Here is a 27,945-nt window from a genome sequence, read left to right as displayed (position 1 = left end):
CCATTTTTTGTCCTGGTCTGCTTCTGGGTTTCCAAGTACTGTTCTGACAATCCATCGCAAACCGCAATTCATGTACTGCCCAGAAAAATATGTAAAACAGAGATTCTAGGAGTATCTTATCCAGTCTCTCTGATTAAAACATTAGCGTATAAGACCAAATCAGAGGATGACACAATTAAAATCATACCATTTTCACATTATAAGCCTATACAAACCATATGTACGACATTTAGTGATAAGTCCGATTCTATTAGCCAGTGCACCATTTATCATGAACTAAAAAAAAAGGACCGTAGAGAACCGAAAACCGTGACCTTGACACCGTGATATGAACCGAACCGTGAATTTTGTGAACCGTACCACCACTAGTGTGTGTGTGTGTGTGTGTGTGTGTGTCTGTACAGTGTAATGAGGCCAGGGTGTGGCCCACAGCACATCTTTTAAGTTTGTGGGAAAGTGTTGTTGTTTCCATTAAGAATGTTGTTTTATTTTATTGTTATTGCTGTTTAATGTTTAAACCATATTCATACGCCAATCCGGATTGTGCCCGGAAAATTGTGATTGTGAAGGAATATACATTTCTTGGGTGACAAAAATTGTACTGAACTTTTTAGCGCCTATTTCAGTGTTCAGATGACATCAGTGGAGGCAGAGTTTCTGCTTACATTGACGCTGCTACTCGGCAAATACACTGTTAAAAGCAGCTGCTATCATGTAAGCAATAGCATGGTGTCTTATAGGACTGCATGGGCATAGAGCTTATGGTGTGGACATGTACAGTGTACTGAACGTCCGCAGCACCCTTCAGAAGACCTCTGTCCCAATTGCTTCCTAAACCACACCTACACCCATTATACTGTATGTAAAGTGTTGATATTGTAGTCATGGGCCTTACTAAATAGCATTCATATCTGGAGGGTAAAAATAAAGATCTATTGGAGAGGACTTTTTTCTTATAGATTGAGAGAGCAAGCCGTAGTCGTGGCACACACGACGATGCCCGAGTTTTTCTAGAGTTTCCTTGATCTTGTTGTTAGACTATTTCCTGTAGCACCAAGCCCATCTTTGGTTAATCATTATCCCTTTTATTACCACCACAACCCATACTGTACCAGTGCTTTGCTGGGCTGGTGGCCCAGACCCACAGCCCCCACGGACTCTAGAGCAGTGGAGACTTGTTCTCTAGAGTGATGAATCGCGCCTCTCTATCTGGCAATCGGAAGGATGAGTATGGGGTTGGAGGCAGTGCTTAATTTGAAGGGGAGCAAGGGGGAGCTAGCTCCGGAACCTCAGATGAGAGCTCCGGAACCTTGGATGGAACCTCAGGGAAAGACATCACAGACCCCCCTCCTGGGGGAGCCACCCATCCTCTGTGCACTGGGACCTCTCGCTTGACAAATTAAGTACTGGTTGGAGGTTGTCAGGAAAACAGTACATTTCGGACTGCACTGGGTCCTGTGTAAAATTTGGTGGATGAAGAATTATGGTGTGGGGTTGTTTTTCGGGAGTTGGGCTTGGCCGCTTCGTTCCCGTGAAAGGAACTTTGAATGCTTCAGGTTTCCAACACATTTTGGACATTTCCATGCTTGTGGGAACCTTGTGGGAACAGTTTGGAGTGGCCCCCTTCCTCTTCCAACACCAATGCGTAAAGCAAGGCCCACAACGACATGGATGACAAAATCTGGTGTAGATGAACTTGACTGGCCTGACATGTACATAGTCTTAACCTGAACCCGATAGAACACCTTTAGGATGAATTAGAGCAATGATTGAGAGCCAGGCCTTCTCCGCTTACATCATTGTGTGACCTCACGCTTTTGGAAGAATGGTCAAAAATTTGAATAAATACACTCCTCAACCTTGTGGACAGCCCACTCAGATGAGCTGAAGCTGTAATCGCTGTTAAAGGTGGACTGATATCCTATTGAACCCTATGGTATAGGAATGGCATGGGAGTAACATGGGAGTTCATATGTGAGTCAATTCAGGTGAGGGAATACTTTTTGTAATCCTGTCGCTTACCCTAACTCCAGCATTGTTTTTCAAAACAATCTATCTATCTATCTATCTATCTATCTATCTATCTATCTATCTATCTATCTATCTATCTATCTATCTATCTATCTATCTATCTATCTGCTATTTACACGAAATACCATAATTAAATCAGAATTGGTTGTTGATATTTACTTTAATGCTTCAATACAAACACATTGCAAATACAGAATATCTACTTTAACTCAAGTTCCCCCAAATCCGCATAATGCCATATGTTTAATTAGATATATTTGACTGATCGTTCATGTCAATACAATGAAGCCATGGTAATTATTTTTTGTCAGCATGCTTGCAGCAAGCTGTGCTTGATTTCTGCACTTTGAATTAATTAATTCTCAACGCTGAACATCAACTAAAACTGATTTAGATGGATCACAGTTTGAATGAGGTCAAGGCCAGGGAAATCCATTGCAATAATGCCGAGGCAGCTCCCCTTCCTGAGATCAAGGCCATTCAGATACCCATAGAACCAAGGGTCAATTTTCTCGGCTACTCTTTTAGGCGTTAAAAACATACCCTCCAAGGTGCCAATGCCAGTGCCGCTAGAGTAGGACAGCACTACATAATCCCCACCACCACACTCTCTCTCAGCCTCTTGCAAATGGGTCTCAATTTTACGCTCTTTCTCATCAATGTGGGTGACCTCATAGTCATCTTTCTTGTCAGTGCCCAGGATGGGTATACCTAGCTTGAAGCTGTCTTTCTGCAGCAGGACAATCTTGCCTCTAACATCACCCATCCTTGGTATGTCTGACTTTACCCAGACATCTTCATCACCAGTTATGAGCTGTGCAACCATCCCCTCCACCTTGTCTTTGTCAATCAGGTCTGGTTTCACCCTTACTAAGACCGCCTCACTCCTGTGCTCCTTTAGAAAGTCCCGTATGGTGCTAAGCACCGTGGAGAACGTGGTGTGTTGATAAACCACCCCATGCATGATGTAGAGTGTGTGCTCAAGGGCAAACACCCTGAGGTCAAGATAGCGTATGCCAGCCCTCAGCTGGTCGGCCAGCGACCAGGCCTGGCATTCTGCGGGCGGACCCCCGTGAAGGGCCATCGTGTCGTGCGTCCCGGGGATGGTGATTTCAGAGATCCTTTTGTAATCGTCGATGGAGCTCATCCAGCTGATGCGATAGGAGGGTGGTAGAGTGAGGTCTGCTGAGTCATTGAATGACTGGTTCTCACTGCGGCTGATAACCTGAAAGGTCCTGTGGGAATAAGCAGTTGGGTTAACCACTTAACGCAGAGCCTCTGTTCTATCCTCAATGGCTACGTTTACATGACGTTTTAAATTCCGTATTCATAATTCCGAATTAAATAGTTCTGCCGACTTTTTTGTTGCTGCTTACTCTACTTACTTTTGCTTTCTACTCATTCCCTTACTATTATCAGTACTATTTCTATTACTCTTATCTATATTTTAATCATTATTACTGCAAATAGTGTTACGTGTGTGTGTGTGTGTGTGTGTGTGTGTGTGTGTGTGTGTGTGTGTGTGTGTGTGTGTGTGTGTGTGTGTGTGTGTGTGTGTGTATAGGACGCGCACGTGTGTATAGGAGACAGAGTGTTTTTTTGTTTTTTTTTTAATGATGGCTATCCCACATTTGTGCATCAGCTTGAATGATAAATTGTTACTGGACGAATTCCATGTTTCTGTGTTTCTGCGATCCTGCTGATGCATGATATTTTGTGTATAAATGTCAATAAAAAGAATTGAAATAAACGGTTCTGTTGAGTTTACTTTGATCTTTCATTTAATTCCGAATTGTGAAGTGTTTACATGGCGGTTTCAAAGCGGAATTAAGCTTTATTCAGAATTAAAGTGAGTCAATTCCGAAATAAAAGTCTCATGTAAACGTAGCAATTGTCACTTAAGCCCTTAGCGCAGCACTATGGCTCTCTGTAATGTCTTAGCAATGTTGTTATGATGTAGTTAAGCATTTTCAGCAAGTGAATAGGGTCGCCGGCGACCCCAGCTGCAGTAAGAGGCTACATGGTAATGACCAAGTCTTAATCGGTTACCCAAGACTCCTTGCCTTGTAATAGCAATGTTGTTATTATGTAGGCCTAGTTGAGTGTTTTTAGCAAAATGTGAATAGACCCATCTACAGTAAGAGGTTACGCCTTTTGTCTCTCAGCTCTTGAAAGTCAATGTGTAATGCGTGATTAAAGAAGTGTGTTTAGATAGGAACCATTTTAGTCCATATACAAACAGTGATAAGGTAAGGCTACCTGGTAGGCTATATTTATCCCCCTCTCAATCTCAGCTAGGTCATGGGGCTAACCACTGACTGGTACCAACTCTTTGCAAATGTCAATATCAAATCTCAGTTTGTTTAACAGGGGTGGGGAACCTATGTCTCGAGGGACATTTCTGGCCCTTGAGGAAATCTTATCCAACCCACCGACGTGATTTTAATGTTGTGCAGTTTCACACGAAATATGACATGTTTTGTACAGAAATGTTATAAATTACATTTGCAATACAATTAAGTTATATTTTCAGACGACCTAGTGAAGGTGGGGTCTGTTGTAAAGGTGGCCTAAAGTGAAGGGTGACATCCTGGTTTGTATTCATAGTATGGCCATCGGAGGAGTTTATAAAATTTGAAGTGGCCCCTCGAATTAAAAAGTTTTCCCACCCCTCGTTTATAAGTCGCTTTGCTTTAAAAGTGTCTGCCAAATGCAATGTAATGTAATGTAATGGTTCAATATCTCATTTTGGGACTTTAAATCACAATTTGGAAAATTAAGTTATTATTACCAATACTTATTGTTTCACATTCAGTTCAATTGGTATTAAAGCAGATGCATTTCAATAGACCTACATTATAGTTCACCACACCTGCCGTCTTCATACTTACATGAGCAAGGAAGCGAAAAGCAATTTCTGGATGATGTAGCTGTCCATGTCTGGGTTGTGTGAAGATTCCTATTAAGGCCCAAGTAATACGATTTTTGTTAGCGCAATGGAAATTACCATGTTGTAATGTTCCAAAGACATAATATCATGTTGTAGTAGGTTTTTTCCACCAATAGTCAAGGACTACAAAGGTTACCTAAATTTACACATACATCCATGACTATGTTATTACTAGTCATTAGTAAAAGTAAGGAACAATGTAGAGTGTTACATGTTTTCCCATGATATCTTTAACAAAAAGTTAATCAAGAATGACTTACTTGGAAACGCTCTGGAGTGAGTTGGAGCAATTGAGGACGTATACCAACAGCAACCACCTATTAACAAGAGCAAAAAGGGGTGTGTCGATGTCAGATTAATTTTTAACTTCATCTGTAATTTAATGAGTGCATGCAAGGCCTACAGTTCTTAAGAACAGTTTGCCCAGAAAACTAGCACAAATAGAGGGTAAAGACTACACAAATGACGGACCATACTGCACACATTTTATATTATAAGATAAAATGAAACATTACCAATTAAAATAAATTATCATTCAGAAGATGTTCAGAAGCTTAAGCTTGCTGTTGATTGTGTGAACCATATGAATACTCCATTGCAACTCCATTGCAATTACTAATTCTCCTCAGTTTTTGGGTCTAACAACAACTGCAAACCATGCAAATATTAAGCATATGCCTGAATATGAGTGCCCATTTCATGATTATGATGATGCAAGCAATGGTGCAACCATGCCCATTTTACCAGCCACCACTGATTAATTTACAGAGTTGCAGAGTTTGCAGAGTTGTATCTAAGGATGGATCTTGGTCACCTAAACTACTGTATATGAACTTCCGTAGTGGGAGAAAATATTTTGGGCCCCATCTGTGGGGTAGAAAGGCATTGACTGTGCCCCATCTCTCTCTCCCATTCACTTCGCAACATCTCACACTGTCCAATCAAATAAAGGCATACAAGTCCTAAAAATATATATGTTTTTAAAAATAGGATTGGTGAGTCAGGCTAATACTGCATCAATGGAGGTCAGACATCAGACATAAAATAATGTAGCAAACCCGTGCTCACATCACAAAGGGGCCATTTCAATATCTAACCTCCTGTACTCTACTTGTGCTTGAGGCAAGACATAATTGACGATATATACAGTATTTTATTCAATATCTCACAAAAACAGAATTCCATAGGTCATTTTCTTATTGCAATTGGGATGTTGAATGGGGAAATGTCCCCCAAAAGTTGTTGTGCCTACTGGCTGCAACATGATCTCCAAAAATTCCGTGCTCCTGGACACGGATGTTAAGAACACAAAATCCGTGTCCAGGAGCACGGATTTTGCCAAAATTCCGTGCTCCTGGACACGGACTTGTTTTCCGTGCTCCTGGACACGGAATTGTTTGAAGTGTTTTCTATGGGCTATTTCCACAGTCTTGTGTTTTCTCAGGATTTTTCTAATTTCAAATATTTTGTCTAAAAAAAAAAAAACATTTCTTACTGACAGGTTAGGGTTAGGGATTGTTTTGGTCTGGGCACAGCTAGTTTTCTTTCATTCATTATATGAGTTTGATAGCCTAGCAACCAACTGGAAAAGGTATTTCTCAAAAAATATGTCTTTAATGACAGGTTAAGGTTAGGGAATGTTTTGGTCAGGGCACAACTTAAATTGCTATAGCATTATTTTGTTTAGGATTAGCATTTGCTATGTATTTTCTAATGATAGAGTTAACACAGTGCTGTGGTAATAGCCTATAGAAAGCACTTCCGTGTGCCCATCACGGAAAACAATTCCGTGTCCAGGAGCACGGAAAACAATTCCGTGTCCAGGAGCACGGAATTTTGGCAAAATCCGTGCTCCTGGACACGGATTTCGTGTCCTTAACATGCGTGTCCAGGAGCACGGAATTTTTGGAGATCAGGCTGGCCTAATAGTGGGGAAGTCGAGCACAAGCAGAAGTCGAGGACGGGAGATCAGTTAATGGGATGGACCCAACACAAGTTTTATTCCCCTTTCTAAATGTACAGGTAGGTCAGTCACACTCACTGTTGGGTCAGGATGGGAAACAGTCACTGTTGCTTTGGTTGGTCATAAGATGCAGTTGTAGGCCTATTGCTCACAGTATCCCTGACCATTGAGAGTAAATAGTATGTCAATAGCCTATCCCAACAACGCAACATTTTTTTTGTTCAGCCCTTTCAGAAATTCTGCATTCGAATGTGTCAACAGACTCCAAATATCATCCCAAAAGTTATTAACGTGTCTGTCTGATGATGTTGTATAACATTTGGGATGATAGTATGTTAAGATGGGTTTTAAAAAAAGCAAACATAGTGGATGAAAAAATGCTGTGTCATCGGCTACAAGGATATTCTTATTTAGGCCTACAGCACTAGGCAAGCTGATGCTTTATCCAAAGCAATCTTACGAACCTCAACCCTCTGATAGCCCTCCAAAGACCACTTCACAATTAGGCCATGAAAGTCAACAGATGATGTTTGTGTTTTTTAGAGGTAGACCTACAGGTGGCTTATTGTGGCCTGGTTGGTTTTTAGAGCGCTTTCAGTTTTAAGATGCAATTTCCCTCCCCGCCGCCAGAGTACAGCGTTATTGAACAGCACGGTCGAGTCTAACTTCCAACTCAGCTTTCGATTCTTGTCAGTCCGGTGATGTAATGAAGTAAAGAGGAGTAAAGATGGCGGAAAACAGCGGCACAGACCCTGCCGTGGATACTAACACCGAGGAAAATGCTGCCTCCAGCGGGACCATTATTATGGTCACTGTCAAAACTCCCAAGGATAAAGAGGAAATAGCTATATCCGAAGATTCGTCTGTTGCGCAGGTATTTGGTTGTTTTATGGGGAGTACATCATATTTTGTCGGTTAACTGACCAGCTAGCAACCCACCTTCCTGCCAAGCTAGTTAGCTGACTGCCTATGGAACATGAATGATAGCTTACGTTAGCATTGTCGGGATGGAAAGCTAACAAGGTAGCTTGCTAGCTAGCGAACTTATCGCGTAAAACTGGGCGTATATTTCACTGTTGATGTTAGATTTAGCAATTGTTTGTGGTTGTTGCTGAGCCCTTGCCGGTGGCTTTAGACTTTTGGTATGAGTGGAATGACCAGTTGTCGTTAAAAAGGTGATTTGCAAGGTGTAAAATATGGTATGTCATGACGCTGTTTGCTAGCTAGTCATTCCAGTGTGTCGGCGTAATGCTAACCGGGTATGGCGGCAGCCAATCGGAAGGTTCTTCGTAGCTAGAGGTAGAACGAAAGACATCGTTGATGGTTAATAAATGATTTGTAATTACTTTTGTGGTCAACGAGAAAATATCAACACACACATCGTACTGGAAACAGGCGTTACTCTTGCCAGGTTTCACTGTTGTTCATGCCATGGTGGTTGAAATCAGATGTACACATCGCCTTAACAAAGAGAACATTCTCGACGGATCTGATGGTATCAGGATCAGAAGTTCACATTTGGTTAGCCATTGAGTGCTGTTTTACGAATGTTATGTCTTGAAGTCAGGAATTTACTGAACTAAAACGCTATTTGACCAAGTCGAATGTTTAACCAGTCAGGCACTCCACACGCAGACACTGACAGCGTTGACGTCCTAAGCGCTGTCATGACACTTGTTTCACGGGTCACCTGATGACAGTTTCAGTATGACCACTGTGTTGCGCATCTCGTGTGGCTTCTCTGACTGGCCCATTATACTTGCTTTTCTCCCTCTCTTTGATAGTTTAAGGAAGAAATTTCAAAGCGATTTAAGGCTAAACAGGACCAGTTGGTATTAATCTTTGCCGGGAAAATCCTGAAAGACGGCGACACGCTCAACCAGCACGGCATCAAAGATGGGCTTACTGTCCACCTCGTCATCAAAACAGCACAAAAGTAAGCATGGGCAGCACACCCGTGACCATGTTATTTTGACTTTCGGTCTGAACGTATATGCTATCAAATGTACAATAACATTCCCAAGAGTAGGCCTACTCATGTCTGACCTTGCCAGAATTCACTCATCACACTGTTTGGGGGAAAAAAATAAATAAATAAAAAATAATCAATAACGGGTATTCAAAATTGTCCACCAGGGCCTCTGGGAGTGGCAGTTCGCAAGCATCCGTGTCCTCGGCCCCTGGCACACCACCTGTGAATAGAAGCGGCACTAGCACTACCAACCCCAGCACGGCATCAGCCGGTGGCACAGCACAGGGCACCGGGCCATCTCCTGCCGCCCCTGTCCAGCCTGCCAACCTACTGTGTGAGTTCTTAGGGAGACATCACTGTACAGCACAGCACCTCACAATACAGCAAGCCAGGTTGGTGGTGGATGTGTGTGGGGCTTAACTAACATCAGACCTGTGCGTGCGTGTGTGTGTGTGTTCTCAGCTGGGTTCGGGGACCTCTCCAACCTGGCTGGCATGGGAATGGGCTCAGCCAACTTTATGGAGCTCCAGCAGCAGATGCAGCGGCAGCTGATGTCCAACCCGGAGATGCTGTCGCAGATCATGGAGAACCCGCTGGTGCAGAACATGATGTCCAATCCGGACCTGATGCGCCAGATGATCATGGCCAACCCGCAGATGCAGCAGCTGATGGAGCGCAACCCCGAGATCTCGCACATGCTCAACAACCCCGAGCTCATGAGACAGGTAACGCCAACATTGTGGAGTTCAGTCAAAGGAGAGATCGCTTACGCTGTGGCGAAAATAATGGAATTTTAATGCACAGACTATAGAGAGGGAGATGGAGCTACCCAATGAAGTTCATTTTTTTGTCACTCAGACAATCCATGCAAAAGACAGTTACACATCATAACATCGCAGGTGACACTCATCATTGCCTTCAGGCCTGGGCAAATTGGGTTTTTTTTTATTATTACTGTTTTGAAAATATCTATGGTAGCACTTTTCATAGTTCATTCCCAATGCATTATTTACAGTACTATGATGTATGTGACTTTTTTTATTTATTATTATTATTTATTTATTTAAAAAAAAAATCAACATGAAAATAGTCTCTGTGGTCTGGCAAGGATTAGTGCATACACTTCACTTTTATATACTTCTCAAAGATGGAAAGCTTTGATGTAATTGTGTTCATATAAAGGAGGCTACTGTTTACATTTGGTTAATGCGGCAATACCAGTACACAGTTTCATTCCCACCTTTTCGACCTGTTTAGACAATGGAGTTGGCAAGGAATCCAGCTATGATGCAAGAGATGATGCGTAACCAGGACCGGGCGCTTAGCAACCTGGAGAGCATCCCCGGTGGATACAATGCCCTGAGGAGGATGTACACAGACATTCAAGAGCCTATGTTCAGCGCTGCAAGAGAGCAGGTAACGCAACATTTAACCCTCAAATGGACTTCACTGTTCAATTAAACACGTGGTGTCTGGATATATTTGTTGGCATATAAGTATGTGTATGAAGTATTTTCGACAGTGGGTTCAAACGCCATGACCTTTGAACTGTTCATTGTGTAATACCACCCAATGCCCTAAACTTGTTAAAAAGAAACTGTTGACTTGGTTAAAAACTGTGTTTTTTGTTTTGTTTGTTTAACGGTTCCAGAATACAAATAGGCATTTTTCACTTAACTACTCTTTTTTTTTTCCGTCCTCGGTTGTCCAGTTTGGAAACAATCCTTTCTCCGCCTTGGGTGGAACAGAGAACTCTGGGGTGCAGCCCTCCAGGACAGAAAACAGAGAGCCCTTACCAAACCCCTGGGGCCCCCCAAACAGCGGCTCCGGAGAGAACCGGCCCCCAGGCTCCACCTCCACCCCCACCGGCACCTCCACCAGCGGAACCACCCCCAGCGTCTCCAACCCTCTGGGCATCGACGCAGGCAGTCTTGGCAACGGTAGTTAACCAATCATGGTGTTTTAGAAGACCTCACTTTCTCGCACTATAAGACCCTGGTGGTATTCCAAAAACATGCTTAAGTGATAAACCTGGTAAGTTAACCTATATGAAGTGGTAAACCTGCTAATAGATGGCCTACAGTTTTCATTTTGCTAAGAAAATTAGGTCTCCCGGCTCTTCTATTCGATGATTTACCACGACCTTGACGTTAACTTAACCTCTTTTCTACTGAGTCAGTTCTTGGAATGCTTCCCCTGTGCAGTACGGAACTGCAGAGTACTTTTCAATCAGATGTTTGATCTAAGTGTTCAGACAAAATTGCACAGTGTTAAGACGTGTCCCCTCCCTTATTTTTCTTCCATTTTTCTCCACGTATCTCCATGTCTTCTCGGCTGGTCCACATAGGCATGTTCAACAGTCCCGGCATGCAGAGCCTGATGCAACAGATCTCGGAGAATCCTCAACTGATGCAGAATATGCTCTCTGCTCCATACATGCGCAGTATGATGCAGTCTCTGTCTCAGAACCCAGACATTGCTTCACAGGTCCGTCAACAAACATATTTATTTTATTTACTCGGTACTCAGTGCTGAAAAAGAATGACAAAGAAATCTCTCTCCTTTTTTGATGGTTCATGTCCTTTCCATGTTGTACAGGTTCTGATGAACAACCCCCTGTTTGCTGGCAACCCACAGTTACAGGAGCAACTCAGACATCAGCTGCCTGTTTTCCTTCAGCAGGTCAGGTCCCACGCTGCCACATGAACCAAATGCAATTGGCTGCCTTTTATTTTGCTACCTCTTTCGTTTCCTCCGGCCTTGACCGATGACCTCTCAATACGATAATAGTTAAACTTCTCAACATGTCGCAAAAACATCACTCAGGAGTTGCGCTCTCATTTGTAAACAAGATATCAGGGTTCCCACTGGTCATGGAATTCCTGGAATATCATGGAAATTCAATAGAGGTTTTTCCCAAGTCATGGAATTTAAGCATGTGCAGTCAGAAAATTTTAACAGTATTGTGCTCTTGTTTTGCCTAAAATACTTCCAGTAACATCTCTAGAAGCTGAAAATGTCAAGAAATCTTTCAATTCAGGCAAACATGCCTGGTAAATGAGGAAGAGAGTTGACTGAAAATGGCAATTTGAAAGACTGCCTATTACAAATTGATAACCACACAGCGAAATGTCCTCTTCTTATCAATATTTTGGGCCTGTAGTTTTATGAGAGATCATGAAAATTCAGTTTTATAGTCAAGGAAAGTCATGGAATTGTGTGTGTGTGTGTGGGGGGGGGGGGGGGGCACTGTTGCTTTCATAGTAGTGGAAATCATCTTGTTTTCTTTACGGGATGAGGAATGAAAACCGAGGAGCGAGGCTGTAGGGGCAGAGGGAACGTATACTCAGGCAGCCCTTGTAGTGTTAATTAGAATACAAGTTTAACCTTGAGGTGTTGGCTGTGCTGTGCTGCTGTGCTCCCGACAATGCAGTGTTTTTCATGGATGTCATGTCCTCCGTTGACCCACAGATGCAGAATCCAGAGGCTCTGTCTGTGATGACGAACCCAAGGGCAATGCAGGCCCTTATGCAGATCCAACAGGGCTTGCAGACCCTCCAGACTGAGTGCCCTGGACTCATGCCCAGGTACTATATCTGTGTTTTTTGCCGCCTTTCTCTTTTTCAATACTGTACTTGATTTGGTTTTGATTCTTTTTTTTAAATTATTATTCTTGATGGAGATGGATGTCATTATGTTAATTTGCTTCAGAAACGAGGTTGCACTGGTTTATTTTAATTTAATTTCTCTCCTCAGTCTCGTCCCTGGTGGCATGCCTGGTGGCATGCCTGGTGGTCTACCAGCGGGTATGCCAGGAGCAATGCCCGGTGCTCCGGGCCCTGTGCCCGCTGCGGGCAGCGTCCCCCAAGAGAACCCCCCACCACCTCCTCCTCCCCCCACCTCCTGCCAGGGCCCCACCCCCACTGCTGGCCCCACCCCCACCCAGCAGCAGCTTATGCAGCAGATGTTACAGATGTTCGCCGGAGCCGGAGCCGGAGGAAGTGCATCAGTAAGTATTGCAACTCAGGGTCTGCCAGGAATCATTGGTCACCTGTGGTAGTTCAGTTTCACCTTGCCTCTGTTTGTCACCTCACAAAACAAAGTCTGCAAGCAAGTAAATATCACGAGAGTCAGGACGCTGATTTACAATCAATTATGTATGTAAATGCCACAGCAAAAAGAGGAAACTTGGTTTGTGGGTTGGGGGGGGGAATAAAGCATCATGTGCAGGCTCATTTCTCGGGCATCTCTCCCCCCTCTTCCTCCTTTCATTTCCTCTCATCTTTCATCTTTTCGTGTACTTGATAGCCACAAGGCCGGAGCAAGCAACTGGAGGATGGATATGCCTACATGCATGGGTGGAGCACAAGCTAGTTCCTCCCATCCTCTCATGTTGCTTGTGAACCTTGGCCTTGGTGTCGCCCCGCCTCTGTGGAGACGACGTTAAAGTCTCACCGTTGCCAACTTGGACAGAGCAGTTTTTGGGGAATGAGTTGATGACCTTTTGAGTTGTGTTTTTGCGAGACATTGGGTAAACCTTGATCATCAGTGACATCGAGCCTTGAGTCGTGAGGCCACAAGCAACAGGAATGGGGCACCTAAGTCACGCCCTCTACTGCCTGGTTCATGGGGCAATAAGTTGCATAAACTTGAATGGAAGTGAACGAGGTGAGCCGTGGTGGATTTGTGGTGCATAGGTGGACGTCCAAGGTTTGAATTGGTGTCGAAAAACCACTCATATCAAGCCCAGTAATTATTTTTGGACTCTCCCTGCCCCATGAACCAGGAAGTAGAGGGCGTGACTTAGGTGCCCCATTGACTGGCGGAACCAGCATGGGCATGGGGTCCAACTCAATATCTAACCTCACGCTCTCTCCTTGTGCTTGTGGCCTAGTGATGCGTGGCAAGATGTCATTGACGATATAAGTTTTATTCAATATCTTGCATAAGAACAATTCAAAGGTAATTTTCCTAATTTGCAATTGGGATCTTGAATGGGTAAAGTCCCCCAGAAGTTGTTTTGGCCAGGCTGACAAGTGGGGAAACTAAGGCTGAATCCCATTTCTAATGTCTACCCCGACACCTTCCCCTTACCCCTCGTCCCTTCAAACGGAGCAGTAAGGCAGTGTTTCCCAACCAGGGGTACGTGTACCACCAGGGGTACGCGAGCACACCTCAGGGGGTATGTGAAGAAATGTAATAACAACAAATACATGGAGTGTAGCCACTTTGGGATGGCGGAATAGATATAGAGCAGGCGTAAGGGGGGTACTCTTCATATGACAACATGGCTTAGGGGGTACGCAGAACAAAAAAGGTTGGGAAACGCTGCAGTAAGGGGTAGGGCTTGAAGCGCAACCCTTACGAATTGAGACACCCCTTCAACAATCACAGAATGACACTCATAGCATTCAAAACCAGACTCTCTATAGTTAAACCAACTATTGCTTGTAATTACTTGGGTAACAATTTTTAAAAGGATAACGTTGTTACACAACCCTCGCAATTCCTTACGACTTCCAGGCTGATGTTAATAGCGGGGTTTTTTTTCCATGTGCGTATCATGGGGCAGTCATGGGTGAGCGGTTAGGGCGTCAGACTTGCATCCCAGAGGTTGCCGGTTCGACTCCCGACCCGCCAGGTTGGTGGGGGGAGTAATCAACCAGTGCTCTCCCCCATCCTCCTCCATGACTGAGGTACCCTGAGCATGGTACCGTCCCACCGCACTGCTCCCCATGGGGCGCCACTGAGGGCTGCCCCCTTGCACGGGTGAGGCATAAATGCAATTTCGTTGTGTACAGTGTTCACTTGTGTGCTGTGGAGTGCTGTGTCACAATGACAATGGGAGTTGGAGTTTTTTTTAATCATGGAGGAAATGACCATTGCACATTGGAACAATATGAAAATGCAACAAATGAAACTGTAAAACCACGCATTACGGCAGAAATAGTTAGATTTGTGTGCTTTTCTGGATCCCGCCATATTTTTAAAAATAATTTGCAATGCATTCAGTGAAATTGGTCTCACCCCTCTGACGTCTGCCTCTGAAAAATCTGTTTGAAGGGGTTGAGACTCCTACCGCTCACCCCTACCCTTCTTTCTTGGCGTGAATTAGGACACCCCTACCTCTACACGTGAACGTGCAAAACAAAGGGAAAGGGGTAGGGCTCATGGGTGAAATGGGATTCAGCCTTAATTGTTTTCTCCTCAGAGGCAGGGCGTCTGCTAAGTGCAAGACCACAAGCAAAAGCAGAGGACAGGTTAGATATTGAGTTGGACTTCCAGCCTCCAACCAAAGATTCTCAGTATGGTAGACCAAGATGAGTTGTAGCACACGTCACCAATGCATCAAAGTGGATTGAATTCTGGTCTCCTAAATGGGCATGACTTTCCCTTAAACTCCATTCATTCTACTAGCTGCCATAGGATTGCGGGTTAGAGCCTTGCGTCATATTGATCCTGGAAGAAACTCTTTTTCTTTATCCAAACTCCCGTCCTCAACTTGAACTTGTGGGCTTGTGCTTTGCTGATGCCCCGCCTCCGTGTAGAAAACTAAGTGTCCTGTCAGCCAAAGCACAACAACTTTTTGGGACATTTTCCAGATTGTGAATGACAAAATGACCTTTGAATTACACTTGTGCAAGATATGGTACTACACTTCTATCATCAATGACGTCTTGTTGTGACATCATCACATGGCCACAAGCTCAAGGTTAGGGTAGGAGCTTGGATAATGGAATTTACCCAAAATGAATCGTCTTATAACTCCTCTTTGCTTTAAACCACTGTGTCTGACCTCTGTCCTTCTGACTGCCTCTGCAGATCCAGACCCCGGAGGTGCGGTTTCAGCAGCAGCTGGAGCAACTGAGCGCCATGGGCTTCATCAACCGCGAGGCCAACCTGCAGGCCCTGATTGCCACGGGGGGAGACATCAACGCCGCCATCGAGAGACTACTGGGCTCCCAGCCCTCCTAACTCCTCTGCCACCCGGCTTGCCTGCCTGCCTGCCTGCCCAGGCCGAGGGGAGGAGTTGGGGAGGTGTTGGAGGTGAGGGGTGGGGGCTCTGTGGGGGAGGGATGGAGGGAAGATCATAACGAAATGAACACAATCCTTCTTCACCACATGAGAAAAAGAAAAGAAAAAAACTATAAAATCTTCAACAACAGCAACCCCCTGAATAGACTGAATTCCAATTACATCTCATCTTTGTTTCCTTTTTCTTCCTGATTTTTTTCCTCCTCCTTTTATTTCTCTTTTTTTCCTTGAGATTGATCTGTGAAAATCATAGGAATTGGGGTTTTCTCGAAATTTAAATGACGTGGTTAAACAAAAACAAAAACTGGCGTTCAGTATGAAATGACATCATACTAACATCTTTCCCCCTCTACTCACTTGACAGTCGACTACCCTAACAAGATAACAACCCAAACTTTTGACCTCCATGCTCGTCTTAGCCAGCCATTCCTGTTTGGATTGACACGCGCGCGCCTGCGTAACACACTCTGTCAAGGCAGTACTTGTGGTAGGAGGTGTAGGGGGAGATAAGCCCTTTTAATTCTTAGAACAAAACCTCCCCTGTGTTTCATAAGAATGCTCACTTCATTTTAATTCTCTCAGTCTCTCCTTGATCATGCTGGATTAAGATCAGTATTTATTGCAAAAGCTGTAGACGTTTCCCCTTTTCCCACCTCTCCCTCTCTAGCGCTCTCTCTCTCTCTCTCTCTATCTCTATCCCTCATCCCCCTCCGCCTCCCCCTTTTCCTTTCCTATACCACCCAGTCTCATTTCACACTGCTTTGAGAATTCCTTGACATTTGACGTGTTAATTGAAATCTAATATTGATGAGGATGTTGGAATCCCCGTTTGAGCACCATAACACCCTGGCTCGATTGATTGCGTACACTTCAGCTTCTTTAGAGAAGGATGGTTATTGGAACAGAAAGAAAAGAAATTAAAGTACTTGTAAGGAAAGGCATCATCATCTTTAGTCATTGCTTATTGACAGGTGTACATGAAGCTATGGTTGAGGTTTTTCCGTATGGTTAAGAATGTAACAAGGTATCAATAAATATTTCTAAGCTGAAGAGTCATGTTAAGAAGCTTACCACTTTTATTTTGTCCATATTCTTACGCTTTGACAGAAGAGATTGCTGCTGTGCTTTGGGGAGAAAACACATGTACATTTGACGCAGCATCATGCATTGGATCTGACAGTAATGCAATAGCATGGTGGCTATAATGCTTTATTTTCAACCTGTTCACCAACTATATGGCTAGCCTACAGCGGTCTAATGCAACTAACAGTTGAATTTTGATGTGAATTAAAATGTCTTCAACTTTGCCTCTCGCTGCATGTCCAGAATCCATTGGTCAGATTTTCCTAGATCTTACAGGAGGTAAACCATGAGAGTCCTGTTGCAGAAGGTTCTCAAGTTGTGCACATTTTAAATGCAAGATGATGTTTGGTGTGTGTGCACACTACAGCAGCATTTTCTGGGAAAGTCAAAACTTCCGAAAAGTCAAAACTTCCGTTGCACAGGGTCTTTACTGCCATGTTACATCTGAGTTTTCTTTTTCAGTCTGAGAAGTGTCTCCATGATACTAGAGGAAGTAGAATGTATGAGAATGTTCAGAAACGGAAGTTACTCGTGATCGCCAACTAGCTGCAGTACCATCACGGACAAGTGGATCAAGTGAAATGAATGGGCTTCAATTGAGCTGCATACATTCTACTTCCTCTGATGGTACCATGCTGTCCAATTACTCCTCTCCACATCTTCTCAATTGACTGGATTTACTCTTCATCATTGTCAATGTCGTTGAAATGCCATGCTATCCAGAGAATAGGTCAGACCTGTAATGTTTTCCTGTTCTAAAGTTTTTTGTAAAATTTCTTGACTATGACGTTTCAGTGATGAACTATTGATTTTCTCATAAGGGGGGCATATCAAAATGCTGAATTACCTTAATGGTTCATCAGGATGTGCTCAATGTTGACGTCATGCAGAGGTGAGAAGCCCCGAAGGTCCCCTGAGTGCTTCAAGTTCATTTGGCTGTGTGATTCATTTGGTTGGGTTGTCTCACTATCTCATCACCACCTGACTGCAAAGCTGTGCTGATTAGAATAAAATGATTTAGGGAGTGTTTGGATCTAATCTGTTTGGCTTTTCTGAAACAAGGTGAAGTTAATACTTAAAAAAGACTCACTTTCTCTATGTAATGGAGTAATTGGTAGGTATTTTCTGATATTATGGTGTTAGTGAATAGACTGGTAGAAGGGCCTATTCCAAGAAGCTGGTTGTGATGGACCTGGCTAACTTAACCTACAGGAAGTGGTTAACCTGGTAATGCAAGCTCACATAATCAGGACTTCAAGCTATTCTATTAGGTGATCTATTACCTGCAGTAAACCAGGTAAAGTTAACCTTGAGGCCAGGTTCTTGGAATAGTCCTTGTGTCCAAGGCTGCACTATTTTGTTGTTGTGGTATGTATCAGTTTTAGTAGAACTAATGGCAAAGTGTGAATCTCAATAGCCTACATAGCCTTCCCCCTTCCCCTTCTTTCCTTCCCTCTGCCCCTCTCCCTGGAACAAGGGAAATAGCAGGGAAGCTGATGAATTGATAAGGACCCTTATGTTGGGAGAAAGTTTATTCATTTTCAGACTTGTTAATGCATTCACCTCATCCTTACAGTAGTTCTCTGGCATTTGAAAAGTGAACACAAAGTGAATGCCTCTCATCTCTATCTGGGCACACACAGCTTCAACTATAGAGCCCAAAAGTGAGAAGTTGAACATTTCCCACATTTGTTGGCCTTTTATTAGGGCGTTATTGGTCCTGCTTTGTTTTGTAGTTTTTACCCATTTCCCTCACTACTTCTACATTTTTCTCGAGAACTTAATTCTTTGTAAGTTATAGACCTACCCTCCATTTTATAAACGTAATTGTTATTCAGAGGGCATTCGCTATTAAGGTTTCTGAAAAGTGTACAAGGATTAGTAATATCCTAACCTCCACCGGATATGATTTTAAATAAAGAAGCACTTAGGCCAGTCTTTGCCGCGAGCTTTGGGCCTGGGTCAACCAAGCGCTTGTCAGTGTTCTGGCGGCGTAGGACTCGAGTCGTAGCAGCATTGGGGAATAGCCTACATTTCCCACAATGCAACTTCGTAAACACATGCAAAATCACCTGACTACTTTCACGTACGTATGAATGCACATAGCAGTACTCCCACTTGAAATTCTTTGCTTGGGTGGCCCAAACCCCGACTTGTCAGTATTTTGAAAGATGTTACGTCCAAAAGCTTTGACCCAGGTTCTCAGCCAAGCAAATACAAGTGGCGTTCAGAGCACACTGTAAGTATACTCAGCGTTTCAATGCTCAGCAGGCTAGCTGTGTTTTGTAGAAGGCATACAGACTGAGACTCCCAACGGAGTTCGCTCCCGGACGTGCGGTCCCCGGTGTTTCTATCACTCCCGGACTTGCGGTCCCCACCCGATTATATTTCACGTATTATCATATACTGCCACATACAAGCAATTTAGGTTTAGGTTTAGGTTTAGGGTTAGGGTTAGGTTTAGGGTTAGGGTTAGGGTTAGGCTTAGGGTTAAGGTTAGGGTTAGAAACAAAAAACTAACATCAACAAGATAACTGGCTCCGTAATATGGCGGTGGTACCGTTAGTCTGGCTAGTGGGAGTGTAATGAGATGGGAGCGTGAATCTGGGAATCTTGTAGAACAAGCACAATGCTTAGCATGCTAGCTAACTTTGGGTCGTGCTACCGACGTTTCAACTAATGTCTTTGGTAATGTTGTTTTTTCAGTTCACAAGCTGAAGTTGTCTCTGTGTTGTTTTCAAGTCGAGGTGATAAGCCCAACTTAAAAAAGGCGATGCAGTTATTTGACTTGATCACGGTGATGATTCTTGTTGTAGGAGACCATAGTTAGACGTTGCTTGACAAACATCCTGTACTTCCATGTAACTACTACTAATACCTACCATTGTATTCTGTTTCTTAGACTTTTGAACAATGAAGGTTCTCTTTTGGCATACTCTGGCTATGGTGACACAGACGCACGGGTCACCGCTGCCATCGCCAGCAACATCTGGGCAGCCTACGACAGGAACGGGCATTTGGCTTTCAACGAGGACAAACTGAAGTTTATTTTGATGGACTGTATGGTTAGTATGGGCTGTATTTTAGTGTAGATAGCCTATCCATGATGATGGGAGATTAATGATACACTGTGTATTGCACTTGGTATTCAATGCTCAGCAGAATGTGAACAATATTAGGTCCTACATTGTGTTTTACATTTCCATAAATGCCTTGATAGTGAAGGCATTATTATAGAAGTATACACTCTTATTCGAATGGCATTTGATGGATCCATACATTTAAATAAAATTCTGTACAACTGCTCTTTAAAATATCTTTGTTATTCTAGGAGGGCAGAGTAGCCATCACCCGGGTTGCCAATCTGCTCTTGTGCATGTATGCTAAAGAAACAGTCGGCTTTGGGATGCTGAAAGCCAAGGTAAGAGGTCAGACCTGCTGACATAGAAGTGTACACAGGGGATGTCAAACTCAAATCTGGCCCATGGAGTCCTTTAATTTGACCAGTGAGATCACTTCAAATCTGTATTACAGTTGGCGTTCATACTACACCACCAGTTTACAGTAACATTACTTGAACAAACAATTCTGTGCATCACAGCAGATGAGTGGGCCCCAGGCCATGTAACAGCACATGCATGCATAATGGAATGCTAGAATACAGAATATGTGCTGGCGCATTTGAGCTACCATATAAGAGAATGACTGAAACGTGCCTAAGCAGTAAGTGTGTCCATACACAATTTCAGTACATTAAAAATAAATAAATGTAGCGTTTGGCCTGCGACTCGATCCCAGATTTTTTATTTTTTTGGCCTACTGTGAATTTGAGTTTGACTCTCCTGTTAATCTATGCTACTTTTTAAAATCAAATTCCTACATTAATAAAACCTTAAACCCTTAAAGCACCAGTTCAGTCAATTTCACCATGCAGTTGTAATGCTCACACTATCCTGGACTTGACAGTACCTGAGATTTCTTTTTCTTCTTCTTCAGCCTTTTCCGAGAACCTGGTCATTGTAATGGGGTCAGCGCTTTGTTTACATTAAAAAAAAAAAACATCCAAAAGGTTATACAACATCAGCAGACAACTAGTAAACAGCGGTACCTTTTGGGGAAATATTTGGAGTAGGCCCATGTTAAAAAATGTGTTAAATGTAAACGAACGCTGCCCCCATTAGAATAGCTCATATCTCGGAAAGGGCTGAGACGAAAAATGTGGCATCACCGGGTACTGACAAGTCAAGGGTAGCGTGAGCAATACAACAGCATATTAAAATTGACTGAACTGGTCCTTTAAAACCTTTTCAATGTTAATAATTTATTTCAGGCAGAGGCTCTTGTAGAGTACTTGGAGGAACCCTTGACACAGGTGGCTGCGTCTTAAAGAGCAGGAGAGAAACGGCCCTTTTCCTTGTCTCATGGCGTTGGGAGCGAAGGAAGAGACTAGCTTTATGCATTCAGCTGTGACTGAATGAAAGCTGAATTCGGACTATGAGAGGGAATCTTCTCAACTGTCTCTCTTGAGGACTTTGCTATTTATTTACATATTTGATCGATATGCTTGCTTCCAGGTATGTCTGATGTTTTGTGTGGACTGCTGTGTATTTTCTTTGTAAACTAACAATGTTCCCTCAGTTTGTTAAGAAGCAACCAACTTCAGTTGTATTTCTCCAACATGCTCTGTTCAACAATCTGACAAATGTGTCAAACATTTTCTTTTTGTATGAAATGAATTCATGTCTACATTTTGTACAAATCTACATAAAGATGTAACTGAAAATAAAGACTGCTGTATTTAAAGTGTTAAATTAAGCCAATTTAAACCTACCATCACTTGTTTATGCAGGTACATTTATGACTTAAGATTTTGGAATAAAGAGTATATATATATATGTACACATCTGTGCAATATGTGTTTAATTAAACGTGATACGGTTTATTATAGTAGTGCAGTCCTGTTGGACGATAACCTACTGAAAGTGTAAATATTTACTTTTCATTACGAAGTTCTAAATCACTTACAGTAGACTCTTTGTCACTGACCCTGTGTGGCATTACTGCCCAGTGATTGGCTCTTTGTGTGAGGAACTGATCTCATTGGTTGAGCAGGTGCATTGTGCAAGCCCTCCCCTGTATCGCTGCACCTGTGCCTGTATCACCCTACCTGCTCAACCTGCCCTCTCCACTTCCCAGAGGGCACGCCTCCTTCCCCCAACCCCCACTGCTCTTGTTGGCGGAACTACCTGACTTCCTATCGGGGCCAGTTCCTTGTACAAACAACCAAAAACTCTGAGAAGGAAACACTCTCTACAAATGGGATGAAAATTTAATCTTGCAGTTAACTGTTACCGTTTTGGTTGTGTTGAGACTACAAACATCAAGGCGTTGCCATCTCTCAGTTTGAGAGGTGTCCCCAGATTTTAATCCAGGCTGCCAAGGACCTACTGAATGGGCAAAACATGGGGTCAGATGAAGCTTATAATTTCGTGTTCAAGGGTGAGTTGTTGTACGTGTCCTCATTCAACAAAATGCTGTCAATTTGAGTATAATGGTATGTTGTCCCTTGGTTCAGCAAGAAGAAGCAAGGTTAAATTGTTGCAGTTTTACAGTAACAAGTTGCATTTTTACAGTCTGAGGTACGTGGCAGGACCTAGCCCAAATGGTCAAAGCTTGGGTAAATAAGGACATGATTGGGTATTGAAACTGTATGTGATTGTCAGCTTTTGAAACACTAATGACATTTAAACAGTTTTTAAATGAGTTAAGGAGCACAGGGTGAAAATGACTTCATGCCTTTCAAACATTTCAAGCTGCATGTTTAAACTAAAGAATGTCTTAAACAATATTTCAGCAATAGGTTAGTTCTCCAGGGAAGAGACTTCACTGAGATCCTAAAAACAGAATGTAATAATGACACTCTACTAAGGCCTTTCTGTATAGTAATGTGGATCATGTGCTCTGTGATTTATGTTCATGGTTTTCTCATGGTGATACCATCTGTCCTGTCCTTCATTATCTTGAAGAAACATTCAAAGTCTCAACTTGATGCTGATACCATGCAAGCAAAAGGCTTTAGTTACTTACTATTTAGTTAAAAAATGTGTTTTTCTGAGGTGGCCAAACTACCCTCAAGGAGTTCATATTCAGCAAAGATGGTATATTTCACAACTTTGCTACTGCTCAAAATAATAGAAATCTGTGGGTGAAACTAAAGTAAAATCGGGATATAGGTGAGATGTGTGGATTGTCAAAAAATATTCAGACAGAGCTATTCAGAGTATCTCAAGGTCTCAGGCCTTTCCATGGCAACCTCTCCACTGTTTGCACAAGATAGGTTACTGAGTAGAGGAGATGACGGGACGCTTAGTTTGAAGTTGTTTTAATCTTGCCTCATGGGACTCGATGGAAAACATGCTCTGTCTGTGGTGAACAATTACCCAAAAAGCAGACCACACTTGAGCAACTCAAAAGATTCCTTCACACCATCAACACATTATATCCGCTGCCCACAATCAGGTGGAAATTAAGTAGGTTGCACTGTCTGGTCAAGTCACCCCTTTTCAGACACGATTGTTGCAATCACAAAAAGCACATTGCAAAATGGATAATACTCTACCTTACCTTTGTCAAGCATGAAATGTAGACACTTGGGGCAAGTTGACTAATCCATAAAGCTTTCAAGGGATCACATTCTACATACCCTCCCCTGTGCACTTGAGAAGTAACGTGCACAGTTGTCATTTTCACTTAAAGCCATGCTGTTTGGTAGAAACAGACACAATATTTTGTCCTAAATATGTATCTTCAGGCTGGCTTGGTCAGCTTACACGCCTCCTCCCCCCTACACATGAAAAGGTATCAGCTGACGGTGTACTCAAAAGTAGGTTAGATGTTAATATGCCACCAACATCTGTTATGCATACCATAATATCTCTGTCAGAACTGCCCTTTTTCCGTTGACTGACGGATGTTTTTCCACAAAGAGAAAAATATTATTCAGCCTGAAACAATGTTTTAATTTCTGTGGCTAAATTCCAACATGATAATGGATCATAGCATACATTTTGGTCCCATCTGAGCTTGTTTGGCCGTGAATCATCACATGCAACCATACCGGATTAGTGATGAGTAAGAGAACACCACTGAGTGCCTCTCCCATTTTTCTCCTTTCTTTTCCTCAACTTTTTTTTTCTGGTTTTAACTGCCAGTATTAAGACCACAGGACAAGAAGTGTCGTGTGTGTGTGTGTGTGTGTGTGTGTGTGTGTGTGTGTGTGTGTGTGTGTGTGTGTGTGTGTGTGTGTGTGTGTGTGTGTGTGTGTGTGAGTGAGTGAGTGAGAGAGAGAGAGAGAGATTATTGTCAATGTCTTATTTAAATGTTTTTAGTTACACTGCACATTGGAGACTGGTCAAACGCAATGTCAAACTTCTGTACCCTGTTACATAGATTTTTGACAATAAAGTACACTTGACTTGACTTGTATTGGTGGAGGTGATCACTTCCATTGGAAGAGACGATGACTGAGTTCACGCGACCTCATGATTTAATTATTTGGCTTATACTGTATGTACAAAATGGTCAACATTGTATCTAATTCTTTCTTTTCTCTCACTGGCAGTTCATGATATAACTGACACATGTGGCACAACCTCTGTGTTGATAATGTGAAAGCTGTCTTGCAGTCTGTCCTTTCAGAATTCCTGCCACAGTTCATTTTCATCAATCACATGGTTTATGTGTTTTGAATCAAATGTGCCATGTTAATTAGTCCAATACTAATACCAGCTGTTATGGAATACTAGAACTACAGGTATACATGGGTTCTAAATTTTGTTTATAACCTGACTGCGCGAACCTAGCTGCGCACAACTCAAGCTCTGATTGTTGGAAACCACTGTTGGTCAAAAAAATAGCCCCCGTGGTTGGCTGCCAGTGTCTTGTCCCTCCTCATAACATCGTGTTGATAAACACTGAGAACCCATGTATAATTTGACTGGTCTCTGTCTCAACAGTGGTTCTGATTGGCGAGTCTGGTGTGGGTAAAAGTAATCTGCTGTCACGCTTCACGAAAAACGAGTTCAACCACGACAGCCGCACCACCATCGGAGTGGAGTTCAGCACCAGGACCGTGCAGCTGAACGGCCTGACCATCAAGGCCCAGATCTGGGACACAGCGGGCCTGGAGCGCTACAGGGCCATCACCTCAGCGTGAGTCATCACAAAGTCCTCCTCTCTTTGCAAACTTCTATAGTCTCACAAAGTGTTTTGCACAAAACCACAGGCTGCCTAAAAGTGGTTCTGGAAAAGTTTGGGTACTTCCATGACTGAAAACTATACGGTTATTACATTGCTATGATATTACACAATGTTTAGAAATTGCAAAAGCTTCAGATCATTATGGAGTACAATTCAGAGCTGTGAAATTTTGTGCCTTTGAAGAACTGACACAGATTGCTCAAGCCTATGGAGCATTTTTTGTGGTCTACTTTTTGTTTTATATTTTTATCATTCTGATTTTTTTTCACTCACATTATGTGTCTTAGATTGTCATTACATCGTCGTTCCATCTCTGCAGCTGGAATGTGTTGTATTTCCTTATTTGTTGCAATGTTTTTGGACAGTTCAGCGGGAAATAACAGCATGTCTGCAGCAGCCTGTATGATGTAGTTGGTTTCTCCACATTAGCCTGGCCTTGTCATACGTAAGCTCCAGTCCAAGACATACATTTCTCCCACATTTCTCTAAACAAATTCAATTAGTTCAGTGGTATGGTAAGACCAGGCTTCTTCCACATCATTTGGAGAAAGGTTTATTTCATGTGACCTTTGTTATTTGGTATTTTATGATTTTTGGAGGAACAATACAAACCATAAATTGATTCCATGTGATTTTTATGGGAGTCGTTACACTTGGATTCATTTGGGCGACTGCGAGCCTGGAACTATTGCTTCAGCTATGAGACAAACCAGTCTATCTCATGTGGTTTTCAATGTGATCCCAATTTACACAGAACTCATTTTCATTTTGCCATTCTTTGCATGCAGGTATTACAGGGGTGCCGTGGGAGCCCTGTTGGTGTATGACATTTCAAAGCACCTTACCTATGAGAGTGCCTCTCGGTGGTTAAAGGAACTGTATGACCATGCTGACCCGCATATCGTTGTCATGCTGGTAGGAAACAAGTCAGACCTGGCCTCTGTGCGGGCGGTTCCCACCGAGGATGCCAAGAACTTTGCAGGTATACAGGAACTTTGCAGATGTATGATGGATCATATGGTGTTATATGCTGCTTGGACCTCTTAGTTTCCTTTGGGGATGAATGAAATTTATGTGAACGTAAAAGTACATAATTTTTATAGAATGGAATGTACTATAAAACTAATAGCCTATAAAACTACTGACTACTATCCATTAGCTATACATAAGGCTTGAATCTTGGAAGTACACGGGCACTATACAACATTCAATCAGACAACCAGGCCTACTATTCATTTTCTCATAGGTACTATACCACTATTAGGTAAGCATTAAGTATGCATGGAAAGACATGAATGAATGATACAACTGGGTCATGAAATGAGCCAAATTCTTAAACATACCCGTGATTATATCATGCTCTAGTCTTAAAGGAAGGTATTCATAATATACCTTCAATTCTCAAGCATCTGCACTACGGTGTCTATGGCCTCAAGCTATGTACTCTCAGCAAAAGAGTGTTGGTTTAATGATACGTTTAGCCTACTGTCTTTTTTCATATAATACATGTAATGTTGAATTGTTATGTGCTTGGTTGACCCTCGATACAGAACAGAATGGTCTATTGTTTATGGAGACCTCTGCGTTGGAGTCCACCAATGTTGAGATGGCATTCAATAATGTTCTTTCTGGTGAGTGAAGGTTTTTTTTTTAATGAAGTTGACCAATGATTTAAAATCATACCTTATTGTTTTATTGAAGTTCTCTACTACATCAATTGTTCTGTTCTTTTTTTTTAGAGATCCACAAGAAAGTGTCCAGCAAAGAAGTGACCAGAGGCTCGATCAGTGCCGTCTCTCTGTCCAGTCCAAATGCTCTCTCAACAAATGCTGAGGAGAAGAAACCGTGTTGCAAGAATGTTTGAATGTGTGCATGCACTTTGCTTTTTTTAAGAAGAGTTCCAGAATTTCTGCCGAAAAGTCTTGTTCTTTTGTTCTGTCACAAACAAAACCGCCTGAATTATAGGACTACAAATCTTTTTTCAATCATTTTAAAACATGTTGAAAATGAAAATAAATAAGTGCTCTTGAAATATACAGTAGCTGATCAAAGTTAAAGACAGAGACTAATAGTATTTGTTGTTATGAGGCAGAAGTAAGTCAGTCAGTACAGTTGTTTCAGCCTATGTGATCCAGATTTTTTACCAATATGCAGAATTTACCTGTAACCAAATTGACATTCAAATTCAGTTGATTTCACTCAACAGCCCTAAGTTGTTAACTAAATTATTGTTGTCATGTGTAATTTTGCATTAAGACCCATGTATTTATGGTGATACTTTTGTACCTATCATTAAAGGAAAGCTGTATTGTATGATATTCATGCAAATAATAAATATAACACTATTACATTTGAGAATAAATTATTTATGTATATATATATATTTTTTTTTTAAATACTGCACGGCCTACATGATGTTGGAGCATGCTGCCTAGTGGGATGTAAGAGTACTCCAAGCAGTCCATTGGTTCTGGGCCTGGGCACCCCTAGGCGCTAGAGATCACAGGGGGTGCCTGCAATATTGTCTACACAGTGGTTCCCAAACGTTACCATGGCAAGGCCCCCCCATATACGGGTAGCCTATATTGCAGCCAAGGCCCTGCTTATGTACATACTAGGTCGATCCTTACCACACTACTTTTTCTATAGGCC

General features: G+C 42.5%; 4 protein-coding genes across 4 annotated transcripts; 3 read left to right on the top strand and 1 right to left on the bottom strand.

Moving 5' to 3' along the window:
• Positions 1 to 2,172: 2,172 nt before the first annotated feature.
• On the bottom strand, positions 2,173 to 5,294 carry LOC134449416 (1-phosphatidylinositol phosphodiesterase-like). The gene is made up of 3 exons (XM_063199336.1): positions 5,242 to 5,294; positions 4,923 to 4,990; positions 2,173 to 3,266 (listed from the first exon to the last, which is right to left on the bottom strand). Exons 2-3 carry the CDS (start codon positions 4,967 to 4,969, stop codon positions 2,411 to 2,413), a joined length of 903 nt encoding a protein of 300 aa, XP_063055406.1. The 5' UTR covers positions 4,970 to 4,990; positions 5,242 to 5,294; the 3' UTR covers positions 2,173 to 2,410.
• Positions 5,295 to 7,535: 2,241 nt separating this feature from the next.
• Positions 7,536 to 17,258, top strand: ubqln4 (ubiquilin 4). Its single transcript, XM_063199335.1, has 11 exons — positions 7,536 to 7,818; positions 8,729 to 8,880; positions 9,081 to 9,250; positions 9,379 to 9,641; positions 10,174 to 10,332; positions 10,628 to 10,856; positions 11,264 to 11,403; positions 11,515 to 11,598; positions 12,388 to 12,503; positions 12,673 to 12,925; positions 15,739 to 17,258. Exons 1-11 carry the CDS (start codon positions 7,672 to 7,674, stop codon positions 15,889 to 15,891), a joined length of 1,866 nt encoding a protein of 621 aa, XP_063055405.1. The 5' UTR covers positions 7,536 to 7,671; the 3' UTR covers positions 15,892 to 17,258.
• A 1,760-nt stretch (positions 17,259 to 19,018) lies between these two features.
• Positions 19,019 to 21,849, top strand: lamtor2 (late endosomal/lysosomal adaptor, MAPK and MTOR activator 2). Its single transcript, XM_063199339.1, has 4 exons — positions 19,019 to 19,273; positions 19,937 to 20,099; positions 20,366 to 20,455; positions 21,365 to 21,849. The coding sequence occupies exons 1-4, from the start codon at positions 19,206 to 19,208 to the stop codon at positions 21,419 to 21,421; spliced, it is 378 nt and encodes a 125-aa protein (XP_063055409.1). The 5' UTR covers positions 19,019 to 19,205; the 3' UTR covers positions 21,422 to 21,849.
• Positions 21,850 to 22,154: 305 nt separating this feature from the next.
• rab25b (RAB25, member RAS oncogene family b) lies at positions 22,155 to 27,641 on the top strand. Its single transcript, XM_063199337.1, has 5 exons — positions 22,155 to 22,533; positions 25,050 to 25,245; positions 26,082 to 26,275; positions 26,844 to 26,924; positions 27,033 to 27,641. Exons 1-5 carry the CDS (start codon positions 22,497 to 22,499, stop codon positions 27,155 to 27,157), a joined length of 633 nt encoding a protein of 210 aa, XP_063055407.1. The 5' UTR covers positions 22,155 to 22,496; the 3' UTR covers positions 27,158 to 27,641.
• The last annotated feature ends 304 nt before the right edge of the window (positions 27,642 to 27,945 follow it).

Source organism: Engraulis encrasicolus, chromosome 5 (assembly GCF_034702125.1).
Source record: "Engraulis encrasicolus isolate BLACKSEA-1 chromosome 5, IST_EnEncr_1.0, whole genome shotgun sequence".
NCBI lineage: Eukaryota > Metazoa > Chordata > Actinopteri > Clupeiformes > Engraulidae > Engraulis > Engraulis encrasicolus.
This window is presented reverse-complemented; position numbering and strand designations above follow the sequence as displayed.